At 32.5% G+C, this 23,103-nt stretch overlaps 3 protein-coding genes across 3 annotated transcripts; 2 read left to right on the forward strand and 1 right to left on the reverse strand.

Annotated features, from left to right (window-relative positions):
• Positions 1-207: 207 nt before the first annotated feature.
• LOC131840970 (5,10-methylenetetrahydrofolate reductase-like) lies at positions 208-2,122 on the forward strand (the record flags this gene model as incomplete). Its single annotated transcript, XM_059189189.1, has 2 exons — positions 208-523; positions 1,641-2,122. Coding segments are annotated over exons 1-2 (798 nt in total), but the record flags the coding sequence as incomplete, so codon positions are not given.
• A 605-nt stretch (positions 2,123-2,727) lies between these two features.
• LOC131840941 (protein Smaug) lies at positions 2,728-9,610 on the forward strand. The gene is made up of 7 exons (XM_059189157.1): positions 2,728-3,259; positions 4,469-4,676; positions 4,974-5,614; positions 6,015-6,230; positions 6,854-6,978; positions 7,384-7,517; positions 7,626-9,610. Exons 1-7 carry the CDS (start codon positions 3,007-3,009, stop codon positions 7,876-7,878), a joined length of 1,830 nt encoding a protein of 609 aa, XP_059045140.1. The 5' UTR covers positions 2,728-3,006; the 3' UTR covers positions 7,879-9,610.
• Positions 9,611-9,746: 136 nt separating this feature from the next.
• Positions 9,747-12,191, reverse strand: LOC131840943 (gastrula zinc finger protein XlCGF57.1-like). Its single transcript, XM_059189158.1, has one exon. The coding sequence runs from the start codon at positions 12,098-12,100 to the stop codon at positions 10,676-10,678; it is 1,425 nt and encodes a 474-aa protein (XP_059045141.1). The 5' UTR covers positions 12,101-12,191; the 3' UTR covers positions 9,747-10,675.
• Between the last annotated feature and the right edge of the window lie 10,912 nt (positions 12,192-23,103).

Here is a 23,103-nt window from a genome sequence, read left to right on the forward strand (position 1 = left end):
TTAAAATAATCATATAAAACCATTCAGGAAGTTTCAGGACACTACAAAATCTGGACAACTCCTGAGAAAAATAGGCCTTTGGCAACTAGTTTACTATCTTTTCTTACCTGACCCTACTGAGGTAAGAATTTATGTTCTTATTAAAAAATGTAAAAAATAATTATACCTATCCAATCATATGAATTTATACTTGTCTATTTTACAGGAATGGCAAAAATTACAGATATTTTAAACAGAAGCAGGATATTTTCATATTCATTCGAAGTTACTCCTGATATTCCTGAAGAGGAGATAAATAATTTAAATGTTGAGCCTTCTTTCTTCTCTGTCACGTGGCATGCAAAAATTCATCAAAACGAACATTTGGATATAGGTCCCTTAAGGATCGCGAAATTTTTGCGAAGCAAAGAGAAGGATGTTTTGTTACATTTGTCGTGTGATTTGTTGAAAAAGGAGTTTTTACTTCGGGTACTCTTACTACTCCAAAAGATAAATGTTAGGAATTTGTTAATTATTTTGGGAGGTATGTAAATAGTTTCTTACTCGTTCTTTTTGTGATAAGTCTGCTTTCCAGATGATTTAATAAATAATATGTACTATAGCAAGGCACCAAGGCCGTAAGACAAGTTGACCTCCATGCACGCAGTTACACCTGAAAAACATCGTCATAAATCCCTGATCTCATGTTATCATCCTCCACTAGTACCCCGCCAACGTAAACCGTTAGGGGGAAAGGGGATTGTTAGTAATGTGGACTCATGACCCCATCACTAGCAATGCATATATAGAATCAAAAAGTATTGGCTGACAATTCAAAAGTTCTTATAATCATTTAAGTTTATTTGAATAAAAATGATTTCTATTTCTGTCTATTGTATAGAATTAAAACATTGATTATAACAAGTTTACGACAATATTATTTACGTTACGTAGGTATAACGGTATGTTGTGATTATCTTATAATTGGATCTGTGTAATGGATAATTATATACCGTTACAAAAAAATATAGTTACATCATGTTAGTAGTGTGTAGTAGTAGTAGTGGATACATGCTGAGAGAGCTATAGGCTCATCTGTTATTCGACAATGGCAACGTTTATATATCAGATAATATTTAGAAACATAAATTACAAATAGGTTGTCGAGTTAATCCTAGGGCCTAAGGTGTGAAAACATAGAACAATGAAGTAAAAAGATTAGAATCATAAGAAATTTAAAAGTCATTATCACCAACATGCACTCTATTGTGTAAAGAGCCATTAAAGGGCATTCATGCACACGTCCTATCTGATGGTAAATGGTTATCGTAGTCCAATGACATCTGAAACGCCAAGGATGTCATGTGCACATTTCCGACCTTATTAGTATATTAGATAAAAACGTCATTATTAAATAAGACATGAGGGTATATCTCTCTTAGGACCGTAACTTAAATGAATAAATACTACCTAACATGTACCACTGATAAATATGCTTCAACCGGGTTCCAATGAAGAATAAACATGAAGGTAACCTGACAGGTAACCGCTCATGAGGATTTCACCTGTCACCAGAAATTCATCACGATGATTTTCAGGAGGCATAGGTTGTATGACGACGTGACGTACTACATTATTATCTATCTATTATTTATTTACAGAATATTACAATCCGGAGACGTCGGATTTTAAAGACAGCTCAGAATTGATAAAATGTGTAAGAGAACACACGGGATCATACTTCTGTATAGGTATTGCCGGACTACCTAATTGTAATGACGACAAACTAATGACTCTGAAAGAGAAAGTAAGAGTCGGCGCAGATTTCATTTTGACTCAAGCATTTTTTGAAGCAAATATTTACAATACTTTTGTGCACAGATGTGCAAAAATAGGTATTAAGGTACCAATTATACCCGGTATATTTTATTTTGAGACTTACACAGCTTTTTCCGGGTTTATAAATAAGTGTGATATTAAGGTTTCCGAAAATATATTAGGATATATTAAAAATAATCCGTCACAAGAAATAATCGGTCGAGATATTGTAAAACAGTTAATACTCGATATAAAAGGCGAGAAATTTTATCACTTTCATTTTTTCACTATGAACAAGTTAGGTGTTATTTGTGATTTTTTATATAAACAAGAAAATAACTTTTGAATAGAGTTAAAACAAATAAAGAGTTTTGAAATTGCTAGTATTTTTACTTACCTACCTACCTAAGAATATAAAGCTTTGGAAATTATAATAATATAATAATAAAACTCGACAATACACATAGCGCAAAATCTAATCTCTTATACTTATTTAGTTAGCTACTGCATAGGGTAGAAAAAACAGACTAACACAAACAGACATAAATGATTACACATGATTTTATTATGCGAAATCGGACCCGTGACCATTGGAAGTAAAGCAGTGTACTAAACGCTAAATTATACAACATTATTGACTAATAACAGCTACACACACATTGGGAATTGTTTTCCTGAATTTGAGCTTCAAAATTTATATTAATTTTATGTTTTCAGTTATTGTTATAATAATAAAAAATAGACATGACTTTTTAAAATTTTATCTCAGATCCTATTTAGATTTTGTTACACGTTACGTATTTTTTAATCTGGCAACACAGCAGGAAAGTGTTAATTGTTTATGGTATTCGTTTGATAATACTGTTGGGCTGAAAGTGATATGCAATCAAAGTCGTGAAAATAGTATATTAAAAAAGTGCATGTAATATCTGTATAAAGATTACCGTCTGTGCTGTACTTAATTTTTTTTTTTCATTGAAAAACTAAAAATAATTGTCGCAACCCGAAATATTTTTCTGTTCTACCTGTAATTTTGTAACAAAATTGATATTTGTGCAACGCGGTGTTTAGTTTATATTAGCTGCGTAACCGTCACCGTTGGAGGTGGTTTCCTAGAATACATATAACTACAACGATCAGCTGTCAGGGACCTTTGACGTGTAGAACACAAACAAATCCTGAGTATCGGTTTGCTATGCTGTTGCCGCAATGAACGGCACTTTTTATGATCAGTTATCAGGCGTAACTGGACTCTTCGAGCAATGGGGTGCTTGCGAACGGACAATGGTAGCATGCGCGCTCGCGCGACGCGTCCCCTGGCCGGGTCTGAAGCTGGTGCAGAGGGCGGTGGAAGCAGCCTTACAAAACCATTTAGACGATGAGATCTTGGAACACGAAGCTAATGACGAGACAGCGCTTGCTAGTCTTTTCAATACTAGAATAGATGATGATGACAATGAGGGTAAGTAAATATTTATCTCATTTATTCAATGTAGGTTCTAAAATATATTTTTTTTTCAATGTACGTACATTGATATTTAAACTTAAGTATTTTTTTAAAATACAAATATTATTTTCTTATTAATAAAGTATCATTAGATTACTGATATTCTATTTGATAGAACAAAATGAGGGTAGAATTTTTCTGTATTATTAGTACATATTACTTACTGTATATTATATGATTTAATGATAATTAATAAGTAAAGCTACCTATACCGTATGGGGGTGATATGGGCAGTAAGTACACTTTGGTAGGCTATTGTTTTAAATAGGAGATTTACCAAATTAAGTTATTGCGAGTAATTATTAACACTTAGTGAAAATATTAGTGTAATATTATGAATAAGTAATTAATAATTTGGGAATGTTAGTAATGGAGTTTGATGGCCTTATTACTATATGTATGGTATATTACTGTTGAATTACGAATCCTTATAAATTAATATATAAAAGAGAGAGTGGACTGTATTTATTGAAAAGAAAATAATTAATGGAGGAGCAAGTAAAAATACGATTTCGACCTGGAAGAACGTCTTCCACACTCCGAACACCCCAAAGTAAGCAATGTAACACCAAACTTACTCACCTTTGCTCAGGAACGTCCCGATGTGTAGTACTGTTTAGTGGCCACGCACTCTAGAGTGTATATTTTCATCAAAAACAATTATATTGTGTTAAATAATTCCTTAATTATCTTGTTTTATATAGATAAAAATACTGAGCGTCCTTTTTGTTCCAGTTCTTATTATCAATTGTTTTTTTATTCTTTTTTTGAAATTTAAGTGGCCACATGTTTTATATGTGGCCAGTATTACCGAGCGCCCTTTGCTCCAGTAAGCAAGCCGGTGATACAACCTGCTTAGACTAAGGAGGTTCGGAATACGGAACAATTACTATATCTGTTTTTTAAATTAGAGACAAATTTGATATTACTAAAAAACTGGCAACATAGCCAGCTTTTTGCGGTTATTAGATTATGTTGTGGCACTATAAAAAATGAATGAATTATAGATTTTAATGGGATCCTCAGAAATTCTGTGTGGGTGATTCTTTAAATGGCATTAACACAAAATTAAAAAGTATAGCTTATTAACTGCCTCTTGTATCAACTAAAATGACCTTAATATTTCATAAAAAACACACACTGATGGTTTCTATTTGTTTATAGGAGGGGAACAACTTCGTAGATTGTTGACTCTACTACCTCTACTGAGAACAGATAATGAGCGTGCCAAGGATCTTTATGTGACAGCAGCACAGACATTTGTGCAGCGATGTGTTGATTCACCACGACGCGCATCAGCTACATCTGATCTTTGTCGACAGTTGTTATCTTATTTACTTCTGCATCCTGCTCTAACACATAGTGATCAAAAGTGAATAATTACTTATAATTTATATTCTGATTTATTTTGTCATGTTTGTATTTGTTACTGAAGGGATTTTAACTACACTAAATAGTCTGACATCACCATAGTTTGTTACAAGTCCTATACTTTTTTAGAAATGACTCACTAATCATTTTATATATCAATCAACTTTTTTTTATGGAATAGAACCATGTTACATATTTTTCTAATCCACCAAATTATATTACAATTATGAAACATAATTTTGTAATCAGTTAATGAATACTATTTTTTAATTATATTTTTATGTTTTGTATATTTCAGAACTCTGACACAATGGTTGCGACATTTAGAAAATCACATGTCTGGCAACAGAACTACAGAAACAGTCTGGCAGCAGAGGATAGGCCCTGGCTTGCTACCTGATGTTAACATTTGGAGCACAAACAATACTTTCAGGCGGACAATTGGAAAAAATGTGGAATTCAGGGGAGTAGACACATTAGACATGTGTTGTCCAGATTTGCTCTTGGAATCTTTTTCAAAAAATGGCAGAGATGTAGATATTAGCTTAGAAGGTGAAAAATTAAGTTTTGATGCAGCTGTGTCACAACCGAAATCACAGAGATCCAACAGTTTAACGCCGCCTTCAAGTAATTTTATACATATGTCATCATCTGCTGAAAATTTGAGTGATGAGCCATTTGTACAGAAACCACGTAGTTTCTCTTTATCCAGTGAACACAGCCTAAGCCAGATTAGACCCATTAGCGTTATGTATGGCACAACAGGAAGTGAGACACGGTTGGATGATTTAAGGTCAAACAATTTTACTGAACACCCTGGAATGTCTACAGTGACACAATGGTTAAAGAGTTTGCGACTTCATAAATATGTATGGCTTTTTACAAATATTACTTATGACCAAATGATGGCTATGGATGACAAATACCTTGAGAAACTTGGTGGGTATATTGTAAATCATGCTACTAAACAATTTCTACTTAACACTAGTTATGTTGTGTAAGCAGTTAGTAAATATTGATGTAGCAATAATATCTAGTATATTAATATCTCAAGAAAATTCACATGCATCAATTCATCTACTCCCAAGTCAAGCAGAGTTATGAATACTAAATCACTGATGTGAATATCTAGATTAATTTTTTTGTCAATACATTTATAATATACATAGAATACACCCAGATCCATACAAACAACGAACAATTTTCGTCTTTTATTTTTTTATCGTGCGAGGAATCGAACCCGCGTCTATCGCAAGTTTGCCAAATCACTAGATTACGGGGGGTCGTCATTATTGGTTTATACTAATCTTGCAGTAAATGTGTAGTAATTTTTCAACAGGTGTAACAAAAGGGGCTCGTCATAAATTATTGTTGTCTATAAAGAAATTGAATGAACGGGTAGCCATTATCGAAAGTGTAGAAGCAGATTTAACGACACCTGTGATGTCTGCATCTGCAGCTGCAAGAGCTTTGGAACGTCTGCGTGGTGTATTATTGAGTCCTATACCGCCTGCTTCCGAATTGCCCGTCGCAATTGTGCGGGCTTTAAATATAGGTAAGTTAATTTTATACCCTAAACTTTAAAAACTAGTAATTATTACATTATACATATAGCTTCTGCTCGCGAATTCAAATTGTCTGTTCGAAAGACCCATTGATTGACTATTGCTACTGTCTATTATCGACTACTATTAATTTTATTGTTAAGTAATTATTAAATATTTTATCGAATTCGTTGCTACTTTGCGGAAGTACATTTCATTACCAGACTACAAATTAAAATACATACCTGTTTCCAGCTTTTTGCGATTCTTAAGTAGTGTTGTGTTGTGATACAATTAAAATTAACTACTTATTTATAATAATTATTTATTTATATCAGTTACACTTAAATATATGTGGGTGATCATGTAACATGCATTAACACATAATTAATAAAGTATATATAATAAATATAGGTTTGTTATATCATAATGGATTTATTTATTGACATATATTTCACTGAAACAAAGACTATCTGGCTTTTTTGTTATAAAACAAACAAATGATCTTCCTATGTGTCATTAAACATAGACCCATTTAAAATATTTCACTGTTTGAAACACGTATTAAGCTACAAACTGTTTGTAGTGTGGTATAATTTAGAATTTACATTTTAAAAGTCATGTTATTTTTCAGCTTCCAATACTTTATGCAATGGTTGTGGGATGAATTCGCGTGTCCCCTTGCAGGTGCCTCATGAAGAAAGCGAACACGATTTACCTATTGATCCTCTGTCGTTACATTGCTGGCTGGTTGAAAAGGTTTGTAGAAAACATATTTTTTATATACCGTGAACAATAGTTATAGTTCACAGATTGTTGTATTATTGTTACTGGTAGGATGCTTTACCACATTTGTAATCATTTTAAAAAGTAATGTCAAGTGCTATGTATTATTTTATTCACTCTATTTTTCTGGTATACTTGATTTTGAGAATTGCGCTTTTGTTATTCAATATGGGTAGTAAAATTGTAGAAAATTCGGGTATAGTATAGGGCTAATAGTATTAGTGCATAAATTAACGAGGCGGCCATAAACTGTTGACATTTTCAAAAATGATGGAATTTCTTGGGATATTTTTGTAACTTTGTCACATTGATAATTACTAGAATTAGAGCATACTGGCTTCACACTTTATAATTTATATTTTTACATCTGTATTTTAGGCACTTCATCACGAGGCATTTAATAAGCCGGAGCTATTGGAGGAGTTAAAAAGGTTGCGGCATAGGTTACCACCAAGGCAGTTCTTCCACCATGTCAGTGATATGCCACTCAACAGGCGGTGTCCTAAGCCCAGGTATAAGATACATAATAATTTAGGGTACTTTATTATATATATGATCAGATGTCTGCCTTGACTTTCATGACTGTATGACTGTATTAAAAAAGTAATAACGTGTTACAGATGGCGTCTCGGACCGCAAAATGGATACCAAAAACCTTTACACCGTCGCGTGTGGGCACCGCAGTCGCAGCCTAAGGGCGGACCGCCGCTGCCACGAGGCAAGTCTAATTCCTATCCGCCCTTCCCGCCCGCGGCCGCACCTCGCCTGGTGGCTCCATCTGCTGCCACCACACCCGCGCTTCCTTTCCCCAATGATGACTACTCCAGCCTGGATGCACTCTGTCTGCAGATGACTGAGCAGGCGATAAACTGAATGTCCACTCACATGTTCTCCAATACGATAGTTGTCTCGAATTGTGACTATGGTGTAGTTGGTACCGTAACGTTTTGCGGTTAACGATTTCGGCGGGACCATAGACTATGTATAGATAGAGTTTGTGTGGTACATGACTTTGTGCCAAAATCGTTACTGCAGAATTCACGTAAACATAAGAATTTTGGTCTAATCATCTGATTTAATAGATGTCCTCATGTTCACGAAAAGGATTTTATAAGATCTACAGAAACACCATCCATAGGCAACCAATAATAAGATGTACATCTCCTATTACAATTTGATTTGTGTAAAATACACATATTTACTTATTTTGTACAGTACATTATATATACACATGTACTTCGATTTATCAGCTGCATAGAAGAGATATATTTATAATACAAATTGTATTTATGTTTACTTGACTGGGTTTTCTGCGGATGAAACCCTAATTTATGTTATTTATCGTTCCGCATTTTTTGTTGAAATATATTAGCCATTATGCACCATAGAAAATTTATCACGTCTTAGGTAAGGAGTAAACAAATTAATATAACATTGAATATATAGAGAATCAATATTTATATTTAACTAATGAAGAGCTGGAGAAATGATGCCTTAATTTAACGAAAATACAAATAATGACGTTCCAGATTATTAGGTACATTTCTGATCTGTCTATGAAAGTCCATGATGCTTTTTGTAGATTTCGATATTTGCATTTTTCTAATATAAGATAGTTCATGGTCCACAAATTAAATATTATGTAAATAATAAACTGTAAAATATTAGTTTCTTATATTATTATAATCGATGACATCGACTTAATTTGGTTCGTCCAATTGTTGTAATATAAATACGAATTAAAGTTTATCCTAAATTTATCTGGTGCTAATTTTGCAATTTTTTAATTCCAGCTTTTGTAGTAAGTTATTTAATTATGGTTAGTAGTTATTACTTTTATGACATAAAAATAGTGAAGCTACAGTAAAATATATAGGTATAATTATTTTGGAGTTAGGAGATGGACTTGGTTGTGATTTAATTCGCACGTCCACGCTGTAGCGTAGGCATTTGTTACGAAAACAGATAGTACGGCCTAAACAAATCTGTAGATACCTATTTGTTTTAATATCAAACTAATTGTAAACAATAAGTATATTTGTTGTTCGTGTATTCATTGTAATTATTGTTGACTTGTTACACTTGCACATTATTGTCTGTTCTTAAACAAATATTAATGTTATGGTATAAATTAGATGTAACTTGTTGACTGAAGAATTGTTTATAATATTTGTGTGCAGTTTATTTATTTAGTTTATAATTATCTGTATCGACCATTTTGACTGGATCAAAAATCTGATTGTAAGATGTGCAATTTTTTTTAATTTATTCTATAAATGTTTATGATAAATGTTATCAAGTTTTGTAAATAATTGACTGGGTTACAATGTATTTAAAATATTATATAATAAGATTATAGCTTTGTACAAACTTTGGAAGTTGTGTTTATGACAGACTTTTAGTGCAATGAAAGTAATAATTGGTATGTAGTAAATTGTTTCATTTATTATTAATTGGTTAATATAAATTATATGACACAGTCCACATTTTATTTTAATTTATTTATAAATTTTAATGAATTTATATAATTCATAATTGTAGTTCTAAATTGTACTTTTAAAAATAATCTCTGGAGTAATATTATTTTGTAACTAAATATTTTAAATAGCTCATGCATAGAACTTATTGTTCATGTACCTATTTTATTAACACTTCTGTTTTATATGTCTGGACTGTGATATGGTTTATTTTTTATTACAATATTTATCAGCACTAAAATAAAAGTAAAGTGTAATGTGGATATTTATTTTATTTCCTTAATTTATAAAATGTTTCCTTAAATTATATCACAAGTTGAAATCAGATGACTAGTTTTGGTCATAAGTATAATGAAAATATTAAATTACTGACAATTGAACTAAATCCTAAGAGCTGAGACAATGGTTGACAACTAATGGTTAATAACTTGGGTCAAAAACCATTTTATTATTTTCTCAGACTTAACATTCCTATGGTGTCACCAGCAATTATGTAATTTATTGGTCACCTAACATTGGATAACTCTAAAATATGACCATTCAACATATCCCTTGTGGTTATGGTAAATGCTATAACCACAAATTGATTCAAGTTGATGACTAGGAATTATTATTCTGTATCAACATTTATTAACATTTGTATCAGTTTGCAGAATACTACATAGTAATATTGCAAATCAAAAGTGTCTGTTTATTAGTATTTCATGGCTCAGACAGAGATTGCAGACTACTGCAGACTACAGATTTGATAAAAAGATAAGATTGTATTTGACATTAAACTTAAACTATCTTTTATCTAAAAAATCTAAGTATCATATATCAGCTAGATATTTATAATATAACATACAATCAAGATAAATAATAACTAAAAAAAAATGAAATAGTTATAATTCAAAATATTTTTCAGCTAGATAATTACAACCCTCTATGATATTCAAATTGAGATTAGATACAATAATGGTTTGGAGCAAGTACATTCATAATATACTAGATGTGACTGGAACTTTGTTAGACACATGAGTTTTGATAGGTCTTTTGCACTAAACAAAGCATACTGAATGTTGATAATTAAAACACTCTTCACTAAATGACATTTAGCAATTCTATGGACATATTTTATGTCAAATAAGTGAATATATATCACAATACAAATTCCAAACTTTTTTGGTAAATTTTGAATAGTGCCGCATTGTCTAAATTAGAAGCCTTTCCTTATGTGTGCCTATTTTATGTCTTGCAAGATCACTCTTTCTATAAAATCCTCTGGAACATTGATCACAAGGAAATGGTATCTCCGTGCTATGAAGCTTAGCTGTGTGAAAATTTAGCATGGGCCGAGATGGAAATGCCATCATGCAACCCTCTACTAGACATTTATGTTTATCTGTTTTTTTATGACGAAAGCTCATATGGAGAGCTAAAGCTCTCAATTCCCCAAAACTACTACTACAAAACTCACACTTTAATGGTTTTTCTCCTGTGTGTTTTCTTGTATGGACTTCTAAGTCTGATACATTCATAGAGCATATAGTACAATAACCAGACTTCTCAGAATGTTGCCGGTTGATATGAATCTTTAAATTGCCTTTTAAATTAAAATTACGCCCACAGTAACTGCAAATATAATGATCTGATTTAGAGTGTAGCCTCAAATGTTTTTTTAAATTATTTCTATATTTAAACATGATATTACAGATGGAACATGAAAACTGTTTTTTGCTTGTGTGAACCATATGGTGGTTCTTTAATTCCTCTTTGGTACAGAATGCTTTACTGCATGTGATACATGTGTAGGGCTTCTCACCAGTATGCCTCTTCACATGCCGCAGCATTGCACTTATCTGTGTAAATTTCATAGGACACTCTGAGCATGCATAAGGTGTTTCACCTGTATGAGTTCTCATATGTATTTTAACATCACTTTTTGAATAAAAACTTTTACCACAGTTTTCACATATAAAATTTCGTTCTCTATTTTCTAAATGGTTTCTTTCTACATGTCTTTTAAGGGTTCCAGAATCTTTATATTTTTTATCACAAGACAGACAAGAGTATGGTTTTTCATCAGAATGTGATCTCATATGTATGACCAATGTAGACGAATTAGCACACTTTCGATTGCAAATAGAACATTTTTTTAAAGTTGATGATTTCATTTTTACTCTCTTTTTATATACTTTCTTTTTTATTGGTTTTTTGCATTTTATACTATTATTTAATTGGATATCTGGATTAAGAATTTCGCAAGTAATATCAAACTTATCTTCAATATCATCATAAGCTAGATCTTCATCACTACCAGGGTTTTCTTCAATCTTCACGCTAACTTTTCCTTGGCTATCATCATGATCGTTCATATTTGGAGAGGGTTGGTTAAATTCCTCTGAACGTAATATTTTATCGGTGGCTTCACATTTTTTTATAAAATTATAAGCAGTGGACAGTTCTGATTCACAATTGTTGCAGATGAATTCTGGAAGTCCGTCACCTTCAACAATGTTTATATTGGCACAACAATACATTATTTTGGCACTTAAAATAATTTTATCATTAATTTTGTCATGTATGTAGGAATTTCCTTTATTTTCACAACATAATCTACATATTTTGAGATCCATTTATGTATAGGGAAAGGGTTAAATAAATTGAAAATAAAATTAATTTATTTATGAAATTTTAAATGAAATATCAGACCATCAGTCACATAGTATTCTGTCAGAAAGGCAGTGTTGACAACTGGACGTCACGTCAAACCAAAGAATATACAACTAAGCAAAAAAGGGGCTAGATTTGAAATATTGAGCTAAAGCATCATGAAACATCAAAACATTTATTTTAATTTGATGAAGGTATTATATTGAGTAACGTTTTGCTTGACTAGAGATGTGCTAACTCTTAATAAACATGACTCGAGTAAACTCGAGTTGAAATTCAGGTAACTCGAGTCTTGAGTTACCTGGAATAAACAGATTTTATTGTTTTTTTTTTATTTTTCGAACTATTGTAATTTTTTTGGGCGCAGCTAACCTAGAAAGCTAACCGAACTATAGGGGGCGAGTAGAGATGGAACTTTAATGCCGCGCAAGGACTTATGAACATATCCAACAATCATTTTAATGATAACATAACCGGACGAATATGCGTAACAAAAATAATAACAACCTCTAATCACATTGAAATATTTGTGACGAGGGAAAATTGTATGATATGAAATGATCGGAAAATTTCATGTCACTGTCGGTTCGATAACAGAATCATGCTTTATAAGTTAAAATAAGGCGATAATTCTTTAAAAAAGGTATATATACGCTTTTCTTTGTTATTATTATTAAAATATTACATAAACAAGCATATTCATCTTAGCATATTCTCTGCTTTTCTACATTCAATAATTGTGCATGCATAATGCGTAATAGAAAATTTCTGGAGAATTACTCCTAGACCAAAATACTGTAAGTATTTACTGTTATTTAACATTATATTATATATTTCCCCAGTGCTTTTTTGATATTCCGTAAAAAACTGTTTTTGTTTCCCCATGCCAATGCGCATTACACCGGTTCCATGCAGAAGAACGTAAGGTAATTTCAAATTTAATTTTCTATAAAAAAAATTTTCATAATTTTTTTTATCAATTTGTGTAATGGTTATATACAAGCCACTTCTTAAGCTTTACTGGTAAATTTTAATGAAGTAGGTAGACGGTATACTTTTAGATACTAGGTACTACTACTTACATTCGGCTACCTAAAATATGGATGAGCTGAGCAATAGCTGGCTCATCCGTTGTATTCTTGAACGAGAGCTTGTAGGGACTGGTCTGCTCTGATAACTATGACTGATTTATTTTGTTACTTAAGTAGCTATTAGGTATATATATTTATTTATTTTTGTCAGTCCAAATACTGTTGCTACCAAATAGCAAGACTGACAAAAGTAAAAAAAGTTTGTATTCATACAAAATTTTAAATATGAATTTTGTTTGTCCTTCAATATTTTTTTTAAAAAAGAGGACATATATCTTTTTTCTATTTGCAAATGGATCGATTTTACATAAAGTAGGCACTACATATACGATATGAGGAGTACCTACCCTACATAATAATATTGCACTATAGGGGAGCAACCCCTTCGCTGACTTAATTAGATAGCCAACCCTCTAACAACTAAGAAAGGGGTGCAACCCACGCAACTAACATAGGCATTGCAATGTTGGTTTCCTTTTCGTTTGTAATTTATCAAGATAGTGTTTTTTAAGAGAACTTTAGGCATGAGTAGCATGATTCAAAGCAAATGTTTCAAAGTATTCTAATATGACTCCGTGTTTTTACTTGGACAAGTCTGTCATGGAGACCCGCCCGCTCCAGAGGTTCCAGTTCCGATATTTCAAGGTGTATCTCTACCGTTTATTGCCGTTGACACGGGTGTGCGTGATTATTCTTCTGCAGTTTCGACGGCGGATACTCGTCTCTATAGAAGGGCTTCACAACTCTTCTTCAGGAGAACAGTACTTAGGACCTGCGTTAGCATTCAAACACTAGTGTTGTAATGTCAAGTAGGGATATAATTTTAGGGATTGTCTAGAATGTCAATAATTTACAATTATATAAGTGCTCGTGACTATACCCATTATAGACGTACCTACTACGTGTCTATGAGTGGGAGAAGGGATGATGAGTAATGGGGACTAGTAGCCCCATTGCTAGCAATATTCCCTGTCAGGTCGACCTCCTCGTGGTTTCCCCTGGAAACCATCGTGATTGATTTATTGTTAGATTCGTCACGGTGGGCTAACTGACCTGCTTCATTCTCACCTATCATCCCATACTGGTGACCCGCTAGTGTAGCGATAGCGTAGCGCAGGCGGGATTACCATTTCATTATCACCCATTAAAAAAAAACTACAAGTCTATGTGTAGGTAGGTACGCATATACAAAAATATTTATAACCCCGCCTTGTAAAAGCATTGGGTTGAAAGGACTGCATGATCGTAGGTAGCGGCATGGGATGCTCTTTTATTGTACAATGTTGTTTGTTATTGGTACGATGAATCCATGTTTTCGCTTGCTTGACTATTGTATGTGGTCTGTGCAATGTCATTGGGTGTTTGAAAGTTGTATATTATTTATGTATGTACAAAATATCATCCTATTTTAACGGCATCCGTATCTAGCGGTTTAATACACCGCTTTACTTAAAATGATCGCGGGAGCTATACTCGACCCATACAAACATTTAAATTCGTATGTTAGATTGTTGTGTTATCCGGTAGATACATATATATTTACGTAAAAAGTATTTAGGTAGTTTTTTTTTTTTTTATTTTCACTTACTTAGGAGGTACTCATAGTCAAACTGTTTGATTGCAAATAGATGACATCGTCTTTGTACGTTACTTTCAAAGAGCAGCTTTTTTCAGACAGCTAGTAGATCAGAACTTACATGATATTTAACCTAAGTTCAACAAAATTAAGAGAGGAGCTTTATTGACTACAAGAGCTTTTATATCTCTTTGATATGAGTATATTTGAGACAAATAAAGATGATTATTACTAATTATATGACTGCTATAAATAGAGAGTAAACATGTTCGACCTCTAATAAATGAGGATAGTTTTTTATTTCTGTACCTATATATAAATAAACTTTATTTAAAATTTGAACTTTGTACTAAGTATATACTTACTTAGTACAAAGTTCTTAGGTTCTTATGTTAAGAACTAGTTATTTAAAAAATTATTTTACTATTTGTTGCAAAGTGACTTATGCTGTACTAAGTAAGTATATTAAATTAAAATATATAATATTCATAAAGTTGTGAGCTCCAGAGTAAGCCTGGAGGAGTCACAGCATCTTATATTTTTAATATCTTTAATAGGGAAGTAGAATATGGATAAATTAAAATACCGTTATTACCATTGTGTGTGTCAAATATTGCAGGTGCTGATACAACATTGTCTGTCACATTACCGATTTGTCCCAAGATACCACCAAAGTTTGCAGCTTGTAGATCTGTATTTACTACTATTTTAACCCAAATTAAGTAACAATAAACTCTATCGCAGTATAAACTGAGTCCAATGTTGCAAGACAAAAAAATACTGTGACGAATTAAGCACGAAAGGGCTGAAAGAATACAGCTATTCGTTTTTGCGTGCTTAGGCGTTCCTGCTATAGAGGATTGTGTCAATTGTAACGATTGTGAAGGGTTTGTGATTAAATTTATATAACTAGAGGCGTTTGCTTTGAGATAGATAACGGGAACAGAATGTTTGACTGGCACCACCCTGCTGCGAAATGATTGAAAGGTTTTTTGAAGATGCAAGTGTGTGCAAATTAGAAATAATTGTGTGACGTTCTGTGGTTTATAATTAAACCTAAATCAGGATGAGCTGCTTCTTGATTTTACCATAATATAGCATATGTGTGTGCCAGATTACCGTCGTCAGAGCGGTGACCACAAAGAAAATGAATATTACTATATCATATGCATGTTAATGTATATAGTATTCATAATATGGGCTACTAAATATAAGCTACTATATGTAAGTTTTTTTATACGGATAAGGGACAAGAGTCTCTATAATGCAAGAGACTAGTGATGAACGCGAATTAATCATGAAACAAGTTTTACCTAATGTTTATACCGCAAGAGCGTTGATACAATTTAGTATCATATCAGCGTTAAGTTAGCTAAACAACACTTACAATTAATACTAGGTATATCATATACCTAAGTAAAATATTCATTTTAATTGGTTTTATAGCCGCACTTAAATATTGTGACAAAGTTAGAACTGCCAGATGAAGATTAAAATCGGTCTATCGTTCCAGCCATTTTAGAGATTTTAAGAACAAATAGACAGACGGAGAATTGACATAGACAGACGGAGAAGCTAAAAATTTTTTTTAATGCGAGTAGGTATGTATAATCTTTGATATGCATTTAGTGAAAATCTGTAAATTTTAAGTTACAAAAAACACTAAAATTATTTATTTGTATATATTTGTGTGTTCTCATATCTTTTTAAAAAAAAGATATATTATTAAATCAAATTTTATTTTGAAAAGGATGAAAGAAGAAAGCAATTGGTGGCAATCTTAAAGAAAAATCTTAAGTCATGCAAAAATGTGAGAATGTGTAACAATACTTAGAAGTGTGAATGGTCGATGGATTTACGGATGTGCAATAGTGCAGTTGCGATGGTCAGTTATTGGAAAGCTGACTCATTCCACCCTTTCCTTGTTTAAGTAGAGGCAACTGACGCTGTACGGTTTGCAAAAATGACAACGCCAGGTAAATAGTAGTAGATTAATTAATTTTCATAGTTACATAGAAATCGACTTGCCTGTAGATGTAGGCTTCATATATATATATATATATATATATATATATATATATATATTGATATTTTTATTAATTATTAGGTATGTATGAAATGAAAAGAAATGTTTATTTGCAAGGAATGTGGTGTGTACAATCGTAATGCAAAGATAGCTTAATTTGATGTGAATAATGAATTAGGCAAATAAATCGTTCTTTTCCTCCTTAAGATTAGCCTATTACAAAATGATGCCGCTCAACTTTAGGTTTAATCGCATGGATTTACGCACACATACAGTAATACACGCAGACGCAAATAACCGTGTAGCTCAATCGGTGTGGATTTAGTATGAACCATTTTGATCCTTGTAATATTTTAATTAATAATGTGATATGTTTCTACTTAACTGAGACTACTTATTGGATTTTTTTAAATAACGTGATTTATCTTAATTATCAAAGTGCTAATAATGACCATATTTTTTTATTATATTATTCCTAGAGGGTTGATGTCAGGATGCTGGCCGATTGTACAACTAAAAGCCAAAACCTTAAGTAATATGAGTAACAAATAATTGGGATAAGGACAGGAAGATGAAATTACTATAACATAAATTTACTAATTAATTCTTCTTACATATTAATTCAGTTTATTTATTAATAGATACAATATAATTTATTATAAGAGTCGGATACATTATTGCCATATTCACTTGTTCTAAATATTATACTTAGCAAATAATTATTTTATTTATATATAATAGTTGTGTTTTAAGGCTTTGTTTTGATTTAAAGGTTCCATCCTTATATGTATATTAGGTGTGTCCGCGACTTCGTCAGCGTGGTATAATGAAATTGACCAAATAAAGGAAATATATTTAGATTATAACCTAAAAAAGTTTCTTTGTTTCACTTAAACAATGACGATACTTTTATACAACCTTTCATCTCCGCTTTTAATCCGTTACAATACTTTTTTCGCACTATAAAGTAGTCTATGACCTTTCTCAGGGTATACTATCTGTGTATATGTATATCTATCTATATAGACTACCTGTGTATATATATGGTAGTGAATTTACAAGGTACAGGGGAATAACACCCGAGTTTTCAGGAATGGCAACGCATGAGGGAAACAATGTGCTGATATGAACATGGCAGGTACGCTCATGTATATAGGCGACGGTTACCCCTTTCCATCAGGAGAGCCGTCAGCTTGTTTGCCATTCTAAGTTGAGAAGAAAAAAGCTTCAACTGCTATATTGCTGTTCCTGCATCATTGACGTCGCCGCATGATATTGGCTGATATTGCAGCTTCTCGTTCTTGGTTGGCCGATTCTTGATTCATTAGTCTATTCATACAAGTTCGCCGGGTATAGGTAATGTATTTTTTTTTACCAGTAGGTACTTATCAGTATGTTCGTATAGGGCGTCCTCTGTATGCATATGTATTTGTATTGTATTGTATTAAGTTCCTTCCCACTAGTCAGATGATAGTTATAAACTACTCTTTGCCACAGCAACAAAATTACGATAAATTGTTTCTTTTTATATTGTAGTTTAGAGATTTTTTATTTAATTAGAATGGCAAACAAACTAACAGCTCCCATGGTAATATACACGTTCCCCTATAAATTTTCAACGGATATCACAATAATATGTACGGATATCACAAATTACTCGGAGTAAAATAGGAGTGAGACTGATTTTTTGCTGATCCTACCATGTTACTAAATCCCGCAGGACTAATCCCTGTCCACGCGGAAGGGTTTCGCAAATGACAGGCGCGCGACGTAACAATCACAACCAATATTATTATTGACCAACACTTATATTCTCGCAAAATAGTCTCTATGCATATACTCATTTAGAATTGATTTCTATTGCGTACAAAAGCAGCTGCATTAAATGCAGATGTTGATTTTCGTTTCACAAAGTGTTGCTATATTGACAGATAGGTACTGCGGCTTCCTACCTACTGTATTGTTGGAATGGATAATGGAGATAGATAAATTAGATACAGTATATATGTATAATTTATTTATTTTCATTCAACGAGTGCGCTGTATTCACAACAAACAGACTAGGTACCGGTTGAAGTCATAATCATTGGTTGATGAAAACATCATCTTAATCAATAAGTACAAGTCATAATATACCTACCTATAGTTCGTATGGTTAAATGTATTAATATTGATGTTGTAAGTATGAGAGTGTCGTATCACTATGTATCTAACGGCTGAACGTATCTTAATGAACTTTGACATGTAGATTGATTGTATCGCAAAGATGCAGCTATCAAATTATCTCAAATATAATCTGGGGGCGAAATAGGGACAGCATTACTCACCTATATAAAAACAATATTTGGTTTTTCCTATTTTAGATCTGTCTCTAGGAGTACCATTAAATCTATCGCGATAAAACTTTGTCCTTATTATTGGAGAGGTTATAGGCAGTGAAATTACAGGGACTCGTGTCTCGCATTGTAATGTTTATACTGTTATTATACAATATTCTTTGTATAACCCTTATATAAAATAATAGTATTACATAAAGTAAGGCTAAAAATTTACAACAAACATATGGTATATTCTATCTGCTTTATTCAGGTACCTACTTGTGGGTGTGGCCAAACCAAGCCATCGCTGCGTAAACGCCGGTAGGCGTATATAGAGGCGGTGCTAAAAAACCTTCCCACTATTGTTTGCTATATCTACTATTGAAATAAAATAATGGAACAATGTATAATACTAAAAAAATGAATATAGTAAATAGGCAGAGTAACTAATATGTAGATAAATATAATAAATTGTTATATAGTTTTATAACCATATAGATTGCAAAATGAATTATTTCAAAATTTTGAATAGCTAACAACTAAAATTAAATATGTACAGTACAATTAAGAACTCCCTGTCTAACGAAGTTGGTTAAAATTGGTATCTCTATAGATCTTGTTCAGAAACATACGGCACGCGACACGTGGTAATATAATAACATTGAATGTTATCATTGAGGGTTTGTCCTTTACCTGTCAAAGGATTATTTTGATAGCGCACACGCGTATTTCTGTATAAATGTTTGAGAGCTCTTAGAGGATTATATTCTATGATCAATAAATATCGGATAAGATCTGTGTTGCAGCTGTAGATAATATTTTTCTTCTGTCGGCTCTTCTTTACATTGGTCGTAATTTATAGAAAACTTGGGATTCTATTAATTTTATTTATTACTAGCTGTACCCGCGACTTCGTCCGCGTGGAATTTAACTTTATTTTTCTGAAATAAAAGTAGCCTAAGTTACTCCCTATTACAGCTACCTGCCAAAAAATGCCCCGTTCAGAGATTAGCCGGAACAAACAGAACGACAGACAGACAGACAAAAATTTTGAAAAGTGTTTTTTTGGTGTATGTTCCTTATTTATATTCATATGCATGCAGTAAAAAACGGTTATTTCAATATTACAAACAATTTTACTTATACACTCCAATTTTATTTATATATATATATATAGATACCGAGAAAGTAAAAGAGCAATAACAAGCTAGATACGTCCTTACCACCACTACGGAAGCCGGATGATAACTTGGCACTCAGTGCAAAAGAGAAGGCCGATTTGTTGTGCGCTCTTTTTGCCTCAAATTCGACTCTAGACGCTAGGGACACCATACCTACTACCATTCCATGGTGTAGTAGCTCTATGCCAGAAATATCCGTAATGCAGTGTTGGGATTCTCGGTGTCGACATCTCTAGTACTGTTGAGTTCCGCAGTCACTTGGAAGAAAAGGTAAAGCTGGCATCCAAGAAGCTCGGTGTGCTCAATAGAGCGAAGCGGTACTTCAATGCGGACCAGAGACTTCTCTTATATAAGTCACAGGTTCGGCCGCACATGGAGTACTGCTCTCATCTTTGGGCAGGAGCACCTGGATACCAGCTCGGTCCTTTTGACTCGGATCAGAGACGTGCTATGAGAATTGTCGATGATCCCAATCTCTCTCGCGGTATCGAGCCACTCAGCTTGAGGCGAGACTTCGCTTCGCTTTGTGTGTTCTACCGATTATACAACGGACTGTGTTCTGAGGAATTGTTCGACATGATGCCGACAGCCACCTTTTACCACCGCACCGCTCGCCATCAACAGGGAATTCATCCCCACACACTGGAACCTAAGTGGTCCCGAACAGTGCGGTTTCAGAAGGCGTACACTTAGATTCTGGAATGAACTTCCTACCGAGGTTTTCCCATGAGACTACAGCATGAGACTTTTTCAAGAAGGGTATATTAAGGTTTCTTAAGGGTCGGCAACGCGCAAGTGATACCCCTGGTGTTTCAGGCGTTCATAGGCTACGGTAACCATTTACCATCAGATGGGCCGTATGCTTGATTGCCACCATAGTAGTATATAAAAAAAAATGATAGGTATGACGGGTTTATTTTTTCTGTATTTATTGTTGTTGTGTACGTAAATAGTAAGATAAAAAGATAAGTGGCCGAATTTCTTCCTTCTTGGTTCCCACTTGTTGTGATAGCTGCTCTAGGAGAAATAATACTAAAGCTATGGTATTGTTGATTAATGTTACTAATAATCAAGTATTTTTTTTAATCTTTGACGTTTAATTTTCCAATTTACAAGTAATTTTTCATTTTTTACTTCTATTATAAAATTTATTTGACCTTACCTATATGATTTACAGAAATATAAAAGTACTGGCCTATGTAAGACATTATAATCAGAGTTACAATATGTTCAGCAGGTAAGTATTAAGAGAAATTGACCCGGATTAATAATTTCACAACAACTGATTAATTGTTCGGCTACCATGTGTATTAGCCGAATTAACAAAATCTTATTTCCAATAATTCTATCAGTCTCATCTTTAATTTGCGTAAATTCGATCATATGTCTTCTTTTCTTTCTATCCTCTATCGTCGAAATGTACGTATACAATGTACACTCTGTTCGATTCTATACAATCATATATGTCCTGAACAGTAGGTAAATTTCGTTTCTATGGGGACAACACCAATCGCTTTCTATGCACTATCAGAAAATATTTACCTATACATAGGTACTACAATGACATATCAATATATGTGCAGGTAGTATCTATCCAAGTTTGTTGTCAATAAAATCATTAACTAATAGAATATTATTGATTTGTATGGATTATATTTCTGGATAACAATGTAATTAGATAATGATCTTATTTGTTTCCAGTAGATACCTAAATACCTTTTTGTTGTCTTTAGGGAATAACACCACTGTAACAATAAAATAAATATTTAAAAAAATATATAGTATCATAGCTGCGATCGCAAATAGCCATTTAATATATTTAAAAATAAAATTATAATAATTCAAATTTGGAAAGTCAGGCACAGAACACATATTTATTTTATATAAATTTTGCACTTCTCGAACATTCCGTGGCGTTATTACTAAAATCAGTGTACAAAACATTCAAAATATTTTTTAAACATTAAACATTGTTATATTTCTTCAGCAAACAATAGCCTTAACATTAGTTTTATTTAATTACTAACTTCTCCCAGTTACATCGACTATGTGACCATAATCGATTGGATTAAGAGTAGCCCAGCCTTTATATCAAAATGTCTATAAATTTCATTATGATCGGTAACTTAACTTTCACGTAGTAATAATAATAATACACTATTATTATTATTACTTGAAAAGTTAAGTTAGTGAAATAATTACACATATTAACCTACATAGATATAAGTCACTTTCGCTTGCCTATTAATTAAAATTATTCAAAAAGGTGTATCAAAATATTGTGTAGGATTATATTAAATTGAATGATTCTATATGTAAGAACGACAACAAGATTTTGCACATAACACATATCTATGGGCGGAGGAAGTCGTAATAGTTGCAACATATTGTCCAACAAAAACTTTTGAACACACATACCTATTGTTATTATTTGATAACTAGGTAACTGATAAGGAGTTGGTAGGTATATATACTTAACACATGCCTTGCAAGGCACAAAATGCTGACTGCATTACGAAATTATAATAGAAGCCTTTATGCCTTGCCGCAATTTATTGTGTTACCTGCATATAATGGTGAGAGAGAGTATAAATATATCTATATATTTTCTGTGTAAAATAAAAAAATATGTTAAATTAATTAGGGTATATTACATTACATATTTCCTTAGTATATGGGATGAGAAATAAGATGAATCGTATGAACCTATTTTGGGTGAAGAATGACAAAAACAAACTTAAATATTACAATCGTGAACCAGCTTACATTGTCAG

The sequence above is a fragment of the Achroia grisella genome, unplaced genomic scaffold, assembly GCF_030625045.1.
Source record: "Achroia grisella isolate CSIRO2021 unplaced genomic scaffold, CSIRO_AGI_Agris_v1 utg152, whole genome shotgun sequence".
Classification (NCBI taxonomy): domain Eukaryota; kingdom Metazoa; phylum Arthropoda; class Insecta; order Lepidoptera; family Pyralidae; genus Achroia; species Achroia grisella.

What these genes read in the sequence shown, in the direction of transcription:
- LOC131840941 (XM_059189157.1), top strand. Translation starts at nt 3,007, where the DNA reads ATGAACGGCACTTTTTATGATCAGTTATCAGGCGTAACTGGACTCTTC. An exon ending in ATTGCTGGCTGGTTGAAAAG is followed by an intron (nt 6,979 to 7,383) that starts GTTTGTAGAAAA and finishes TCTGTATTTTAG; the next exon opens with GCACTTCATCACGAGGCATT. An exon ending in AGGCGGTGTCCTAAGCCCAG is followed by an intron (nt 7,518 to 7,625) that starts GTATAAGATACA and finishes AACGTGTTACAG; the next exon opens with ATGGCGTCTCGGACCGCAAA.
- LOC131840943 (XM_059189158.1), bottom strand. Translation starts at nt 12,100, where the DNA reads ATGGATCTCAAAATATGTAGATTATGTTGTGAAAATAAAGGAAATTCC.